A 16,509-nucleotide genomic window follows, 5' to 3' on the forward strand; every position below is an offset into this window, starting at 1 on the left:
GCCATCTTGGTTTTCAGAATTCGTCATTTTTCCGTTGTCTACTAATCATCCCCTTTCAAATGACAAATGCAGTTAACCGAACATTTGTAAGTCGGAAAAAATACTTTTTACTCCGGTTTGCTATCAGAATAAAAAAAGAGAACAGGAGCACCCCTGCCGAAGAAGCCTGCATTGAGGGCGGAGTACTCTGCCGGTGGGAAGCAGCCAGGGTAGCTCTCCAACGGGCACTAAACTTCCCCGACAGTGGGCGACGAATGTCACCATCTCATCATCGCAGGCAACAGCCACCAGGAGCTCACCAATAAGCCCCTTCCAACCATCGCCCGACTGCGTCGCGTGAGACCACGAGCCAGGCACGACCCTGGACCGAATATCGAAAATAGCCTCAGCCGCACAATATACAAATAGTTTCTCGAAAACTATGGGAAGTTGATTTTTCGGGATATTTTGTCCCAAACATTCCCTATTCCTAATAACTATTCCTTTTGCGCTGTTTTTCAAATGACAAAAAAAACGTCAGAAATCAAACGGAACCTTTGCGATCTTTGTCAGAATACGAGAAGTTGGGGTTCTAGAGCATTTTAACATTCATATTAAATTTTATCATTTTCTCGTGCATCTCTAATATTCTTCAATCAAATTTTATTAAATGTATCTTGTTGAACGTGGAAAATCCTATGGAACAAAATAGAAGTAGATTTGCCAACGGTAAAATTCAAATACATTAGATTTTTTGTCATTTTGGCTCGATTACACATTTATCATTAAATAGCTCGCAACGAATCCATTTAACAATAAATAATTATTTAATTTATTATTGCTAGTGTAAAAGGTGCTCAGAAATCACATGAAAGATATTTCATTTCAGGGAACATACGAGAAGTTGGGGTATTAGGGTATTTGATACAAAGTGTGGTTTTCTGGCTAACTGTCAAAAAATCTTATTTTTCTGAATTTACCGATAACGAATCTATTTATATTTTGTTCCTGAGAATTTTCCACGTTTAAAAAAATTAAAAAAATGATGGAAGAATAATTGTGATATATGTACGAGAAAATGATAACATCTGATATGAATGGCAAAATGCCCTAGAACCCCTACTTTATGTATTCTGACAAAGATCGCAAAGGTTCCGTTCGATTTCTGCGATTTCTTCAACGTAAAAAAATGCAAAATATGTACGATTTGCAACATAGAGTAGAATAGATATTAGGATTAGGGGAATTTGGGCAAAATGTCCCAAAACTCAAATTCCTCTTATTTTTTTGAGAATCGAAAATATTTTCGTTGAATTGCTAAGCATGTTTCCATTAAAAAAAAGGTATAAACAATAACTTTGCGAGTGCTACTTTTGAAGTTATAACATTTAATATATTTTTTCCCATAGTACCAATGTCAAAAACTCCTAACGAAGCGGATGTCCAAAATTGTCCATATAAAGTAAAACAACATCCCGGTGATAAAGTGAATGTCTCAGGTCCAAAAATTTTCAAACGCGGTCTCAAGCGTGAACCTAAAAACTCCCGCAGTCGCACGAACATGAATCGGTCACTTCCGGATGTTTCTATCCTTTATATCAGCAGACTAGGTCCATGCCTTCAATTGGATCAATTAAAAAAAGAAAGCTCTCATATCCACTGGACACCACGTTACATGGCGACATGACCGAGGACTCTAGTGATATGGGGTAACTTACTCCCAGTCAGAATGTGAATTGTACACCGAAAACTAACTATCAGAACGAAGGTCCGCGTGACCATCCAAGAACGCACGCGTATATAGGAATGGCCACAAAATCCAGTTTTGTACACGCGAAGTCACATAAACGCGAGCGCACTTGACAAACGCGTTAACATACGAACGCTTAAGCCCTTCGCGATTAACAACGCACACCTACGTTCGCGATCACGCAAACTTAGTTTCACCCCGGTAATAAGGACAACGCTTTAGCACTTGCAAAGTTTCAAACGCTGTCTCAAACGCGAACCTACAAACGCCGTTTTCGCGCGCATATGAATCGGTCACGTATGGAAACCATTGCTCTCTGTCCTAATAACTCAGGTACATACATTCAGTAGGACCAATCAAAAATAAAGCTAATATCCACTAGACAACACGTTCCATGGCGACATCACCGGGAACTCTAGTGATATGGAAGATCTTACTTCTTCCATATCACTAGAGTGAGCATCTGTGCCGTACACCAAAAATAAAGTATTAGATTCACGGTCCGCGCACGATTATCCAAGAACACACGCGAATATGCGAAAGACACACGGTTCTAAAATAGATTTTATACACGCGAAGTTGCCCACATGTTAGCACACGCGACATACAAACGCGCACGCGATCGAACACGTTAACGTACAAATGCTCGATCTCTACGCCTGTAGATACCTGAACCGTACAATGAATATCACATTCAGAATCACGGCCCGCTACAATTGGCCTAAAGCAGTGTTTTAGTGGGCGATATTGCCTGTCTCGTCTGAAAATTGTAGTATGTGATTCTGACGGGGAGCCATTCCAAGATTCTAGCTCTACAGCTCTAGTAGGACAACTCTCGAAAAACAATATTTCTGCATTTTATAATATCTACATTTATCTCGCGTAAGGAGAATATTGTTCTAACCACATTTACGCGTAAGGACCACATTTACGGGCACAAAACCAATGACTAAATTAGTTATACAATTTACGTTTCGCAAAAAGAGATGAGGGGGGTCTCGAGATAGACAAGCAAACTAGTCAATCAGCAGCAATGCGACACAACTGAGAAAGTTTAAGGAGGGCTCTCATGGAATCATACAGACACAGATTTTAACAAGTGTAATATATTTTTAAAAACGTTTTGTTCACAAATATAATGACATTCATTTCATTTTATTTATTTGACAATTACTAAATAGTATGATCGAATTATATTTTTATAGCTATTATAGAGTGCTCTGTGAAAATTTATCATTACAGTTTTGTTTCCCTACTTTTTCATCGTATTTGGCACTTTATTGGTACTAGTGTAGTTAAAAGTGATACATGTTTAATCATTGTATGCATACTTAGAGTACAGTTGTACAGTTGTAAAGTGCAAATTTATAGTATTTATATCGGAAATCTTTACTAAAAATTATTCAGATTCGCTCGAAATTTCCACATTCAAAAATATCAACTGCAGAGATAGAGGAATTGTGACCAAAATGGAGACTACGACAAGCACATATGTTCGCAAACATTGAAACATTGGAAATAATCACCAGTACTATTTTCAGACAAATATCGCCGAAATCATGAATGGCAATGATAACCCACCTTTAAAGCAAGTTAATTTTGTGATTCCTCTAGTTTCTTGTTCCACTTGACAAGTAACTTTAAAAATTTCCGACAGAAAAAATACTTAACTAGATTGTTTGTATAAACGGTATATAATGCAAACAACAGGGATAAATAAAATTTGTTATTGCAAAAAAATGTGATGCAAAGAAATATATTCCGCATGATTCCAATTAGAACGAAATAATAGAATTGTAACATATGTATATATTATGCATATTTACTGATATTTGGTTACTACTAATTTATTCACTGAGTAAAGACCGTTAATTGATAATATATGAGAAATTCTAACACATGAATTCTACAAATAATATACCCCATATGACTATGCTGTGTATTATTGCCGACAATAACACTGATTTCAATTTGAGAAACTCTGAATTTGAGCAACCGTCTTCTGCCATTTCTAGCTGCCTGGAATTCGAGAAACGAAAAAGTACATTTTCCGTTTAATTATGATATCCCGGTTATATCACCAAAATACCGGTTTCTTGTGTGTAGGTTCGTTGCAAATAGGTTGCAAATAAATAATATAACAAAAAGTACAAGAACATTTTCATCGGACGTTTAAAAATGTTTCTTATTATGATAGTCGTTAGATGTCCGATTGACGGTCAATTGATAATTGAAATATAATTTTTCGCGCAGTTGTCATAAATCATGTTCTTCATCTGCATGATTAAAATTGTAGATTCACGACTGATTTACGGAATGCTGGTATCTAGCTTCATGAGAAATCGACGATCTAATCTGGTCATTGGCTGAAATATACTGGAGTTATGCTACTTCAAAAAATGCTACGGAAGAAAAATTTATTTGGACATGTCTTCCTGGGACCCACGGAAATGATAAAACTAAAATCCCGACAATCGGGATTGCACAAATTTCGAGATCTACCTAAAAATGGATATCGCGATAAAATATACTACTCTGAACGGACCTTTTCGTAATAATTCTTTGAGTGTAAATCCCTTTTTTCAACTTATAGCAAGTTATAGTATGAAATAACTTGATTGCGGGGATATCGTGCTCATCGCAAACGCTTAAATTAAATTAAAAAAAGACGTTTAGACAAATCCGAACATAGTTCATACTGTGGCTCTTTTGTACATCACAGTGGCAATGAATTCGACATCAACGATTGCCTTGGGTGCAATGTTAATCCATACACGTCCATATTAAAGAATACATTCACTGATAGTATGCCGATTAGTCATACCTGATCTAACTAACAGATCCGGAAGGCGCTTAAGACATTTCTAAACCGTCAACTTTGGAGGTTTAGTATCTTCCAAAAATTTTACGCCGTAAAACAGTACATCTTCTGATAATATAATTATGATGTTAAATCCTCCTAGAAACAATTATGAAGAATATACTTTTCATATAAATTTAAATCGAGACTTAATTTCTTCAGCATAGTGTTCGAGAGTGCTACCACAAACAACTTTGTTGAAGACATGAATACTCTATATGTTCAGGGTATTGAAATATATTAGACTATTTATGAAAGAAAACCTGGATTGGGTTTAGGAAAATTTCGAGAATATCGTTGATGCGCTGTTTTATGTTGAAAAACTTCGAAATTTATCAACCTTCAAAGATAGCGGTTTTGGAATTAGGTCATTTTGACTGTGAGAAAAGTTTTCGAATAGTTATTACGATTTGGAAGTGCATATTTTTCTACCTCATTAACTTATAAAAGAAAGTCATCTATGGAGTTTTGAAAGCTGTTTTATATTAATTCTTCTTGTTAGTAAACTCAACACTGAGCTTCTGGCTACGCCACTTATGTAGAGGAAACATACAGACGCATACTATGCGACTGCCTACTTCTCACTAAAACCAGATATCAGATTTGCACCATGCGATATTTTGGAATAAACACGATGAATATAAAGCACACAAAAATGTAATTAAAATTAAAATTTTCACGACGAATGCAGGATGTGCTTTACAAACCTATTAAGGATGTATGTTTTCTCAATTTTGCACAACTAGTGTAAGATTGAGAAACTTTTGGTAAAGATTTACGACGTGGGTCATAATAGTAGTCGAAAAGGCCACCTTGACAATCAAAATCAATTGGCTCAATTTTAACATTTCCCACGTAGTTACGAGATTGGACACACGACTCAAACTTGTATAAGTGTTTTGCACAATATGAATATTCAATATGGGTATTTTAGAATAACAACCAGCATTTTGGTAAATGCGCTTGCGAGACAAGATCTTGAAATCCAGGACTGTCCCGCCTAATCTAGGACGTCGTTTCACTTTAACATATAATGTATAATTGTAGGGTAGACGTTCCCTTACTCATCGTATTAGTCGTTTGTAGAAAAAAATGATTATTTTCGTAAACTGAATACTCAGTGAAAGTATTAAGCAAACTTAGCTTGCTGCATATGAACAATCGACCTGCAAAACTCGAACAGTAAAACTTCGATACCGTGTCCTGTTTTCAATTCAATGTATCCTAGTTAACCTCCCGTGAGTCGCGCTAGTGCACGCTGCTTTGAAAATCTAGCGAAATCGTCTTAGCGCACTAGCGGCTCCCAACCAAACTCATTCAGAACTTGATTCCAAATTTCTGCTGGTTTCGGATGAAATTAAATACTTAAACAAATTTCGACGGATTTTACTGGGGTATAACGAACTACTAATATACCCTACACCCATGACATAACAAAAACCTGTTTTAATCCACCTAGTGGTGCAATTATGCCTTTCTGATTTATCTAAACTTATGATTTAATGACTCATTACGTTCAATTTAACATTGTGGAAATGTCTATTACATTCTTCATACTTGATAAGCATATATAAGTGTACGACTGTCACGAACCTGAGAAGCAACATGTCGACACTGACACTGACATAATTGAAACAAAAATATAATATTTATATCGCTTAATCAGCGTGAGTTTAATGTTGTCTTCATGTCAACTTCATGGTGGAGAAGGGAAGGGATATAATTAGTGGGAGGGGGAGGATGCATCGGGAATCATCTAACTTATGTTAGTATACGGGGTGGACGAAGGGAATGCAGGAGGGAGGTTGGTCTGATGGGGGAGGGGGGTTGGTAAGAGAAGGGGAAGGGGGGTCGAGAGGTAGGAGGTGGAGGAGTAGATGGAGGGTTCAACACCGAACTTCATATTATACCATCCATTTGGACTAGGTTAGTGAAAATTGGTTTAGTCATCACCGAAGTGGCCTTTGAGGTATTACGATTGTACAAGTTCATATGAGAAATTACTATGTGACCGCAATAACAAACCTGTAACTCCGGAGCCAAAAGTCAGAACTAAATGAAATTCAGCGGCAGTTATTGGGAGTATTATATCTTTCATTTGAAATCAAGTTTGTAAAAATCGCTTAAGAGTTTGCTGGAAAATAGCTGTGACATTAGCTCGGGAACTTAACGAGTTCCCCGGGGGCATCGAGATCCGTCATTGGTGACCAAAACTATTTTGATTGTCCATCAGTAATGTAGACCCGCAAAATCAAGTACTGTTGAACGTATTTGAATATGTATTACATCATTCGGACATGGGAATTTGCTGTGTGACCGCACTCTTCAGCCCGTAACTCCGGAACCGAAAGTCCTATCAAATAAAAATTCAATAGCGTCTTATGGGACCGTTATACCGTCCATTTGAAATTTGTGCAAATCGGGTCAGCCATCTCTGAGAAAATTGAGTGACATTATTTGACACACACATACATACACACAGACATTTTGCGATCTCGACGAACTGAATCGAATGGGATATGACACTCGTCCCTCCGGGCCTCAGTTGGAAAATCGATTTTCGGAGTGGTTGCGTAGCCTTTCTTTATATGAGAAAGGCAAAAATCGAAATCAAAGCGGTCATACGTATCGACATGAAGAATGTTCAACATAATTCAACATTATTTCGTACCATAATTGATAAATAACCTATCCATGGAACATGGCAACCCTGTGTATGCTTGAGTATATGCAAACAGTGTTTTGAGGCGAAAAATATCATTCATTCTATTCTTGTTCTGAATTAATTGTTTTGAGTTTTGAAATGAGAGATTTTTTTAAAACTAAATGAAAAATATTAAGTGGAAAAAATTTGGTGATTTAATAGTGTGATGGTGTAATTAGGTGAAAAGTGTTGAGATGATTAGCTCAACAGCGATGAAGAAATTCGTCTCACCGATAATTTCAAGGTAAGAAACCGAATAATATTTTGAGCGCAATATTTTTTAATAATTACAAGTTTGCATAGCTTATTCCATGAATGCTTAAACATTAATTTATTTCACTAGATAAATTGCTGATACTGTAAAATGGTGTTGTATTTTTTGTTTAAAGTTGTGTCTACAGGAAATGAGAAAATTGGAGGAGTTGAGATGAATTGGGGCTCATCTATCCTATAATACATGTGGAAATCTTGAAGAGACTTAAGGCTGTGAACCATTTGACGAGTTTTATTTAACTATTGGTTCAAATTTGACAGTTAATAAGTGATTTGCTCTGAAGCATGGCTAAATTTGATAGTGGGACAGTTCAAATTTTTACGCATGATCCAGAATGAAAAGTAGACACATTTGTCTGTGCTTGATTGAGATTGTCAAGATTTTGGAATTGAAAGTGAAGGCCGATAGATGAAAACTGAAACATGTTGTGTCAAGCTTGTTTGGGTCATTTCATGATGTGGATTTATTTAAGCATTCGAGACATCACTCAATGGTTCACAGCCCCTATCGGCGTTCTTTTTTATTTTTTTGCCTTTTATAATCACAAGAAAAATGTGACCTTACTTATATGACAAGCAGTACTTTAATGTTCCTTGAAAAATGCAGTTTAGCAAAGTAAAGCAAAAATAGTAAATTAAATGTAGGGAGCGGGCATAGCGTTGTTGGTAAATCGATTGCCCAGTACGCAGCTCACCGGGGTTCGATGCCCAGTGTATGAATGTTATTATCTACTTGTGTACTAGTGTATAATGTTTGAATGTGTACCCACGTATTAAACATTATTTTTAGAAAAAAAAACTAAAATCTAGAAGAGGGCATTGCGTAGTTGGTTAGTCAACTGCCTTGTTTACAGCTCACTTGGGTTCGATTCCCAACCATGCACACTGCCATAAAATCTCTATAATCCACATAAAAAACTTAAATAATAGAGAAAAATGTGCCGGATGATAAACACATTCAGGTACGTGAGCTTCAAGCGGAATTTGTACTTCAAAATAATGTAGGTAAAAATAAGTGAACCTTTACTACCGAGAGTTTTGGCTGAATGCGAGAAAGAGCGAAAATAAATTTTTGCTATACAATTCTTGATAATATGCGGATATACATTTTTTTGATCACATTGACCCATTCCTACCATTTAAACACGCTTCGCATAGATCGTTATCGTAAATTTTAATCGCTAAAAATACGCTCTAAACTTGTACGAATCCCGGTCATTTCCCGGATCCCGCGAATACAGAATAAAGATTTACAAAAAAGAAGAGTGTTACGCAGTTGTAAGTATAAAACTGTTTTGTGGACTACAAATCATTCATTCATTCCTGCACGTTGATTTATTTTGTCACTCATCTAAATTATGGTAACAGCCATTACGATTGAGATGATCATACCGAACGTAGCTGCTTAAGTTGCTGTACAAAATTGGTATTCGTGTTTCGTGCATTCTTTTGAATTGAATACAGAGCACCTTATTTGGTAATCTAAGGGTAGTGATATTTACAGAATATAAGAGCTACATTAGGTGAGTTGCAAGAATTTGGAATTTTTTGATGGCGAAACCATTAATAACTAAGAAACCTTTCCATTGCATTAGGGAATCTATTGATATCAGACTTCCAGACTTGTTTTTTGAAGACTTGTGCACAAAGACGCGCAGGACCTTATAAATATTTAATAGGTAATTGAAAATATTTACTCAGTTCCAGCGCTTTTAAATAGCAGTCATTCATCATGGTTCCATTAGTTACAAAATTAAAAACAATTAATCTTCGAGCATGAATAAAACATATGATTTACTATTACTGCCTACTTCCTATTTCAATATAGTTATCCCGGGATATCCGAATTCTCAAAACTCGAAAGCAAAAATCCCGAGAAATATTTTTAATTCGAGGCGCTTCAACCTACTATATGTGGTAGTTGGAATAAATAACTTACTATATACTTCTCCAAAACTGTTGCTCAACAAATAGTTTTACTACATACTCAATTCAGCCCGGTAATTTCCGCAAATTTCTTTGTTTATTTTCTGCAAATTATTTTCTGAATCTCAGCTAAAACAACGACACTTTTACTAAGATCTCAGCAAAAAATATTGATTACTGGGTTCTCAGCTGTTAAGATCTCGTTGAAAAATGTAATGAATTGAGATTCAGCAAAAAAATTAAGTAGGCTTATATAGAGTATAAAAATATATTTTATACAAAAAAACTAGGGCAATAATGATTAAATAAAGATAGGCGCTCGATGTATTTGGTAAACGGAGAATGTTCACACTAATACATATCATGCTTTTAAAACTTCGAGTTGCCCCCAAAACCTCTGTCAGAGAATTTAAAAAATAGAAGTTTTGTATACTTTGAAATTTAGATCTCTGTGTATAAAATCTTTAGAATATTTGTGCTATAATAAATTTAAATTTGAAATGTTCCAACATTTTGCTTAAACTCTATATTACAAAACAAAGTAGCCATAAATAAATATCACGTCGATAAACGATTCTTATCTATATAACAAATCGTAACAAAATAATTTTACCACACACTACATTTGTTGACTGGATTCATTGGCGATCCTAGCGAGCAATTATATGCTTCTGCAAAATCTTTGGAATTCGAAAGTGGGCCAATCACTCGCACGATACCTGGCGAATGCACTGATGATCGTATTTTGGTCAAAGCATCCTCTGGGCGCATAGAACCACACCAAATTTGGGCGTAATTCAAGAAAAATAATTGATCATGCGTCATGTTCATGCCAGGAAGCTCCAGTTCTGGTCCATGAAGGTTGACCCACTTCCGATAAGCCTACAAGAATTCACAAATTTTTAAATACTGAAAAAAATGAATGCTTCAAACTCACCCGGAATGATTGCTTCAGTCCACCATTATCAGCTATGTTTTCTCCTTGAGTCATTCTCCCATTCATATATAAATTAACTTCATTTATTTTATAGCGAGAATATTGATCTATTATACACTGAGTTCTTTCGCGAAAAGCTTTAATGGTGGCGTTATTCCACCATTGCATCATATTTCCATCCTTGTCGAATTGCCGTCCTTTATCGTCAAATCCGTGTGTGATTTCATGGCCAATTACAACACCAATTCCACCATAATTGAGCGATTTGGGAAAATGTTGACTGTAAAACAGTGGTTGTAATATTCCGGCTGGAAACACTGGTAAAGCTAGGTTAGTATTTATTCACATTAAAATAAGTAAAAGTCAAACATAAAAGGAAAAACAATAATAATGTTAATAATACATACAATAAAGTGACTAAATTTTCTTTTCGCGATGAAAGTACGTTTGAAACCAATAAACAATAAGAAACAACAAGGGATCTTTTATCACCTATATCATTTTTGTTGGGATTATAAAATGCGTTTACTACTGCTGGTTCTGTCGTCCATTTATCTTTATCGACTGGCTTTCTTAACATTTGCATATTACGTTCAGCTTCCCATTTGAGTATTTTAAGAATGTTGTTCAAAAATTGATCCTTCGAAATTGTTAACTGTAATAGGGGGTTTTAAATATATTATGTAACAAAGTCGATAACATATAATGCTTACGTTTATGTATTCTTTATCGAGTTCCACAGAATTTGTTAATATTTCAGGATAGCCAATTCTTTCATTCATATCGTCTGCTTTTTCTTTGGCAACGGATCGAGTTTCATCATCCATCCAATGATTATCTGCTAAAAGCTCATTAAATGCTTCTCTTATGGTATGTATCATTTCCAGTGCAGTTTCCTTGCTATCATGGTTGAAATTGTCTCGAATAAATAAAGCTCCAACTGCCATTCCTAGTTTTTTGTTTGTCCATTCAACACACTGCGACCATCTGTGTCGTTCCGATTGAATACCTAGTAATATTTTTTTGAACTCAACTCTTTCTTTTTGATAGTCGTCGATCATATGAGTCATTATAGACATCACGAATCGCCAAATTGCATAATTATGAATGATTCGGGTGTCAGTTTCATTCAGTATTCGTCCCATCTCTATTAAATAAGGCATTGCGTAGCTGACGATTTCCTCATCGTCTTCAAGCTTTACATTCCCCAAAGTAGTCTGAAATACAAGAAAAAAGTGTATTTGACGTTCTAAACACGTGAACTGTATACATACTTGCAAATACTCTCTCCAATTGATTTGTGGTACTTCGTGCTGAAGTTGATGTAAAGTAATTTTTTTGTAAATAGCACTGGTGTCGTGTCTATCAGCTTCTGGCAGAGATGCATTTGCTAACCGTACTTCGAAGTTGATTACATCCAGTAGTTCCTTTGAAGCTCTTCCAGAATCACCGCCAAGCAATATTGCAATCTGTGTCATATAGCGGTGATACGCCTTAAGATCACCTTCACTGCTAGTCTTCAGATAATAATCACGCGATGGCAGTGCAAGAACCAGTTGATCAATCTGTTTTGGGAAATGTTAAAGTTATTATAATATTACAATGCAATTTAAATCTATTCTACGCATTCATTTATTGTTAGGATAAAAGTTGGTTTAACCAACTTAGCTGTGCAATTAAACCAACATCATTTATACATACTAGTATTCTATAGCTAGTTATGAGTAATATATATTTGAAAATATTTATTGCATTGTTATTTGTTTTTAGAAATTTTAGTACAAGCAGTAGCCTATATTCTTACATACAACAATATTTATCGAATTATTGTTTTTTGAACTGTGCCACAGAAACCACATATGCGATTTACAGTGACATTTGAATAGCCTTTTCAAAGCAATAAGTTTGATAACCAAATACAACATCGCATGAAATTTTTAACTTTCATGAATTCTGATGTTTATATTGTATAAGATTTACACAGATTTTTGGCTTGTTAACTGCTTGAAATTTGTAGAATTGACGGCCTAAACTACTACTATTAAACTATATCTGTTGTTCTATTTTGCTCCAAAGTTGATCTTGGTTCTAGTATATAGGTGCCCAGTGAAATAATAATGTAGTCGAGCTTTCCAAATTTATTGTTAACTAATCATGAATTAGCGGTTATGAATGAGAAAATGACAATATTTCACATTCTCTCATTTTTGGTTACAGTTCACAAATTATACTTTTTGACGAATTTCACATTGTCCACGTGAATTACAATGTATTGTATTTATTAAGACCACCTAATATAACAAATTCTTACAAATGCTAGTTGCTAGGACAAGTAGGCTTTGCTTGAGCATAAACGTGTTTTTTTCAGGAGAGAATATTTTTTCGAATATAAATTTTTGTCAAGTATTACATTCAAATAACTAAGATCTAATTCAGTAAAACGTAGCTAATTTATGTGGTTGTTTAGTACTGTGTTGATTCTACAATTTGAAGTCGCGGGTGTGGGTGGTCTTTCATCTAGTTATGTTATGACATCACCCGCTGAAGAGAAGAGTGTTTGTAGCAGATTCGGGAGTAGACACACAATTAAGCTCGACAGTCAAGAAAAGTAGCAGCAGCAAGGAAATGAGTAAGATCATTTCAATTTCTACCAGTGTAACTAATCGAACGTGTGACCGGATAATCTATTAAATTTATAAGGTTTGATGTTTGATATGTCCAAAATATTTCCCGGCAGACGCAATCGTGTTCCTTTTTGATTTTCATCTATTGGATTTGCTTTATGTTAGCGTACTTGAGACTAATTTTGAGGTGAATATTCACAGACCAAGCGACATTGCAGTGTTATTGTGCACCATGTTCAGGCGTATGGTGCTCTGGGTGTACGAGTAAAATCGTCAGATATTTATGTTAAATATGATTGAAAACCCTTACTCGTTACCAGAGTAGTCTATTTATAACAATGTTTTGATGTAACTGACATACCTTTGAACATTAGGCAGGACAGGGTTAAACATCTCAGTCCCATCCCAGGAACTTAGGACCAAAGGAGTGACATTAACCCTCTTAGCCAAGTCATTCGCAACGAATTATCACACCCCCATCAAATTAAATTAATTTCTTCATTAAATGACTAACTTGATTGCCGTATAATTTTGAATCATCTTCGTTTTGTACGCTGCAAAGTTGGTCTGGCCGCTTTATTGATTGTGTCACATACCATATGTGTCATAAACATTAATACTGACAAAAAATGTAGGAGAGCGCCTGCAATATTCCAGGTTCCCTACATGTATTGGCTCTATGTGTAGACTAGACTAGACTCGACAAATTCTTGTAAATACCAGTTGCAAAATTGACAATCTGCGGATAGTCATGGTAGTTATACTTTAAGAACCAAAATTAGTTCATAACATTCACGATGTTCGCGATCTATGCCGCTTAGAACCTAATTTAACCATCAGTGGTTTAGATTACGAGATTAGGTTTAATAATTTAAAATATTTTTGGGATTAGGATCAACCAATAATTCCGAAAATTAAAAACTTTGATCGATATTTTATCCAGTTTATATTTTTCTGGAAACACGTACCGGGTGAGAAAACTGGCCATTTTGTTCGTCAGCTATATACTCTAAAATATTTACTCACCTGTAAAATGTTTCTGGAAGAATTTTTATCATCGGCACCAACATACAGTTCAACAAGTACAGGTTCACTATAGACTCCCCTCAACAGACCCAGTAAGTATTCCACACTAGTAGTTGGAGGCACCCATTCTTGCTCTATTACAGGCCAACCACCAAGAAGCTTGAGTACATAACGTAAAGGTTTTATCCCAATTCGGCGTATTTGCTCTAAAATATATGAATTACTGTTGCCATAAAATATATGAACTGTCGCAGAATATTACTTACGTAAATCCATGCAGCTTTTGTAGAACATTTTTGCTTTAATAGTTGCTTGGTTATCATTGACATCAGCCTGTTCTTCTAAAACTCCTTTTAATATCATTTGTTGTTGATCAGCTAGAACCTGTGGTGAATTTATCGTAACATATTAGTATCAAGAACTTTCCTCCGAAGTACTTTATACTACTTCAAAAGTACTTATCGAACTTCTATCTTCGGGTATCACGTGTTTCTTGTTCCATGTTCCACAAGCAAACTGAAAAAAGTCCACACATGGATCAACCGTTCGATCCATCGCCGCAAGCAATGAGGATGCTGAAATTGTAAGCAAATCGATAGTCGATTCAGAATTTAAGCAAACATAAAACATTACCTGTCCTCACACACTCCTCTGATAGGCAAATTTGTCGTTTACTTTCACTGCTCTGCCCGAGTGAACAGCCTTGTCCTAGTAAAGGCGAAAGTACATAACCAATTACTAGCCCGACGAACAAAAGTGAAACACAAATCACTGATATCCATATCCGGTAATGATTATGTTTCGCACTCCATATTTGTACGTGAGGTGAGGTATTGCCAACACATTGATGCTGTATTGAGCTTCTAGTCATAGTACCAGAAGCAAAATTAACTACGATAGATTTACTACTTTTCGTATTAAAGTTGCCTTTCTCGTCATTTTCCGATGATTTAACTAATTCGACATTGGATTCAATCGTTTCTTCGTTGCAACTAGGCACAAAACCATTCATAGGATCATTTTTTGTATTGTTTGGAAAATCGTGTAATTCTTGACTTCTATCTCTGGTTCGTACCGTTTTTGTGTCGATTAATTTGGTACACATTTCTCTTGTTCTTGTTTTATTTAGAAAAGAGCTTAATCATGACACAACACCTACAATGGTAAATAAAGTAATGTTCAATAAAATTTGGGACAATATAGCGAATATATGAATAAATATTACTATCATAGCGAAAAAAAGCGTAAATATCACTATCGTGTTTCAACACATGTTTATGTCCGTTATATATGATTCCTTGGATAGATACACAGTAACTAATAGACCAGCATGTAAACAATTTGAATAAGAAGCGTCCAAAATTAAAATGTTTTGAATATAAATAACCGCATACTAACCTTTCATTGGAAAAACTAAATATTGAGCGATAAACGATATTTGTTATCACCAATTTTACACTGACAACAAAAACACGCGAATAAGTGTTTTCCTATGAATGCTCCATTTCTCTCAGAACATGCGCAAATCAGATCACATAAATTTTGACACTAAATATTGAAGATTTTCCATTCAGCTTTTCTTGCATATGCATATCATTTTCAGCATTTTTACTAGTCGTACATAATAATAGGAATTTACTTTACGTTGCTTTATGCTATGAAACTTCAGGGATGTTTTTCCAAATCTCGGTTTGTTTTCCTATTTGCACTAGATCACCTTCCTGGAGCAGCGTACTGTTTGCTACTGGTACTGTTTGTAATGATGCATTCCGAAGAGCATATTCGTTTCAAAATATTGGGCATCAGCATAAATTTCTCTCTCAAAAAGAGCACATGTTGACTGCTGTTTACATTCTCTTGTTTGTTGCATGCGTATTTTAAAATTAACGAATCGTCCGAAAACGAGGACTTTACTTTGACTGAAATTGAACTAATGAAATAAATAAAAAACTCATTTTTTGTGGTTCCAAAAATTATTTGGTAATCTATCGATATTTTGAAGTGGTGCTTGAATAATCATTAGGACAACTGTATGTCATGTAAATAATGAGCGCCAAACTTTATCACCGAGTGGTAAAACTGTTTTGATCGTCCAAATAATGCTAAGCCAGATTAGAAAATGTTAGTCCCTTGTTACCAAACAGAATATTTTTTGGCAATTGTGTTTTAACTTATAGGTCGATATAGTTTGAAGTGCTATTACTCCATCTATTTTCTATGAATTTATGCTGTTTAGCTTTGTGATTAATTAAGAATAACAATTTTAGATCAGATTTCCCTTATCGATTTAGATTATATTTCAGAGAAACGTTTTGAGAATAAGTTTGTGGCTAGGATAAATTTGATCACCTTGTTGGACATGTATAATAGTGTGTATTTATATTTGAACAACAATGCGTCTCCATTGAATTATTCGACTGTTTCATGTTT

General features: G+C 35.2%; 1 protein-coding gene across 2 annotated transcripts; it reads right to left on the reverse strand.

Moving 5' to 3' along the window:
- Positions 1-2,826: 2,826 nt before the first annotated feature.
- LOC131689088 (neprilysin-1-like) lies at positions 2,827-15,834 on the reverse strand. Of its 2 annotated transcripts, none has more exons than XM_058973894.1 (10): positions 15,478-15,834; positions 14,713-15,234; positions 14,527-14,654; positions 14,346-14,463; positions 14,080-14,285; positions 11,704-11,994; positions 11,143-11,646; positions 10,922-11,084; positions 10,430-10,746; positions 2,827-10,374 (listed from the first exon to the last, which is right to left on the reverse strand). In XM_058973894.1, exons 2-10 carry the CDS (start codon positions 15,182-15,184, stop codon positions 10,102-10,104), a joined length of 2,472 nt encoding a protein of 823 aa, XP_058829877.1. In that variant the 5' UTR covers positions 15,185-15,234; positions 15,478-15,834; the 3' UTR covers positions 2,827-10,101. The 2 variants fall into 2 exon arrangements, with proteins under 2 accessions (XP_058829877.1, XP_058829879.1); XM_058973896.1 differs by lacking the exon at positions 15,478-15,834 and adding an exon at positions 15,305-15,468.
- Positions 15,835-16,509: the final 675 nt, after the last annotated feature.

This window comes from Topomyia yanbarensis, chromosome 3 (assembly GCF_030247195.1).
Source record: "Topomyia yanbarensis strain Yona2022 chromosome 3, ASM3024719v1, whole genome shotgun sequence".
Taxonomy (NCBI): Eukaryota; Metazoa; Arthropoda; class Insecta; order Diptera; family Culicidae; genus Topomyia; species Topomyia yanbarensis.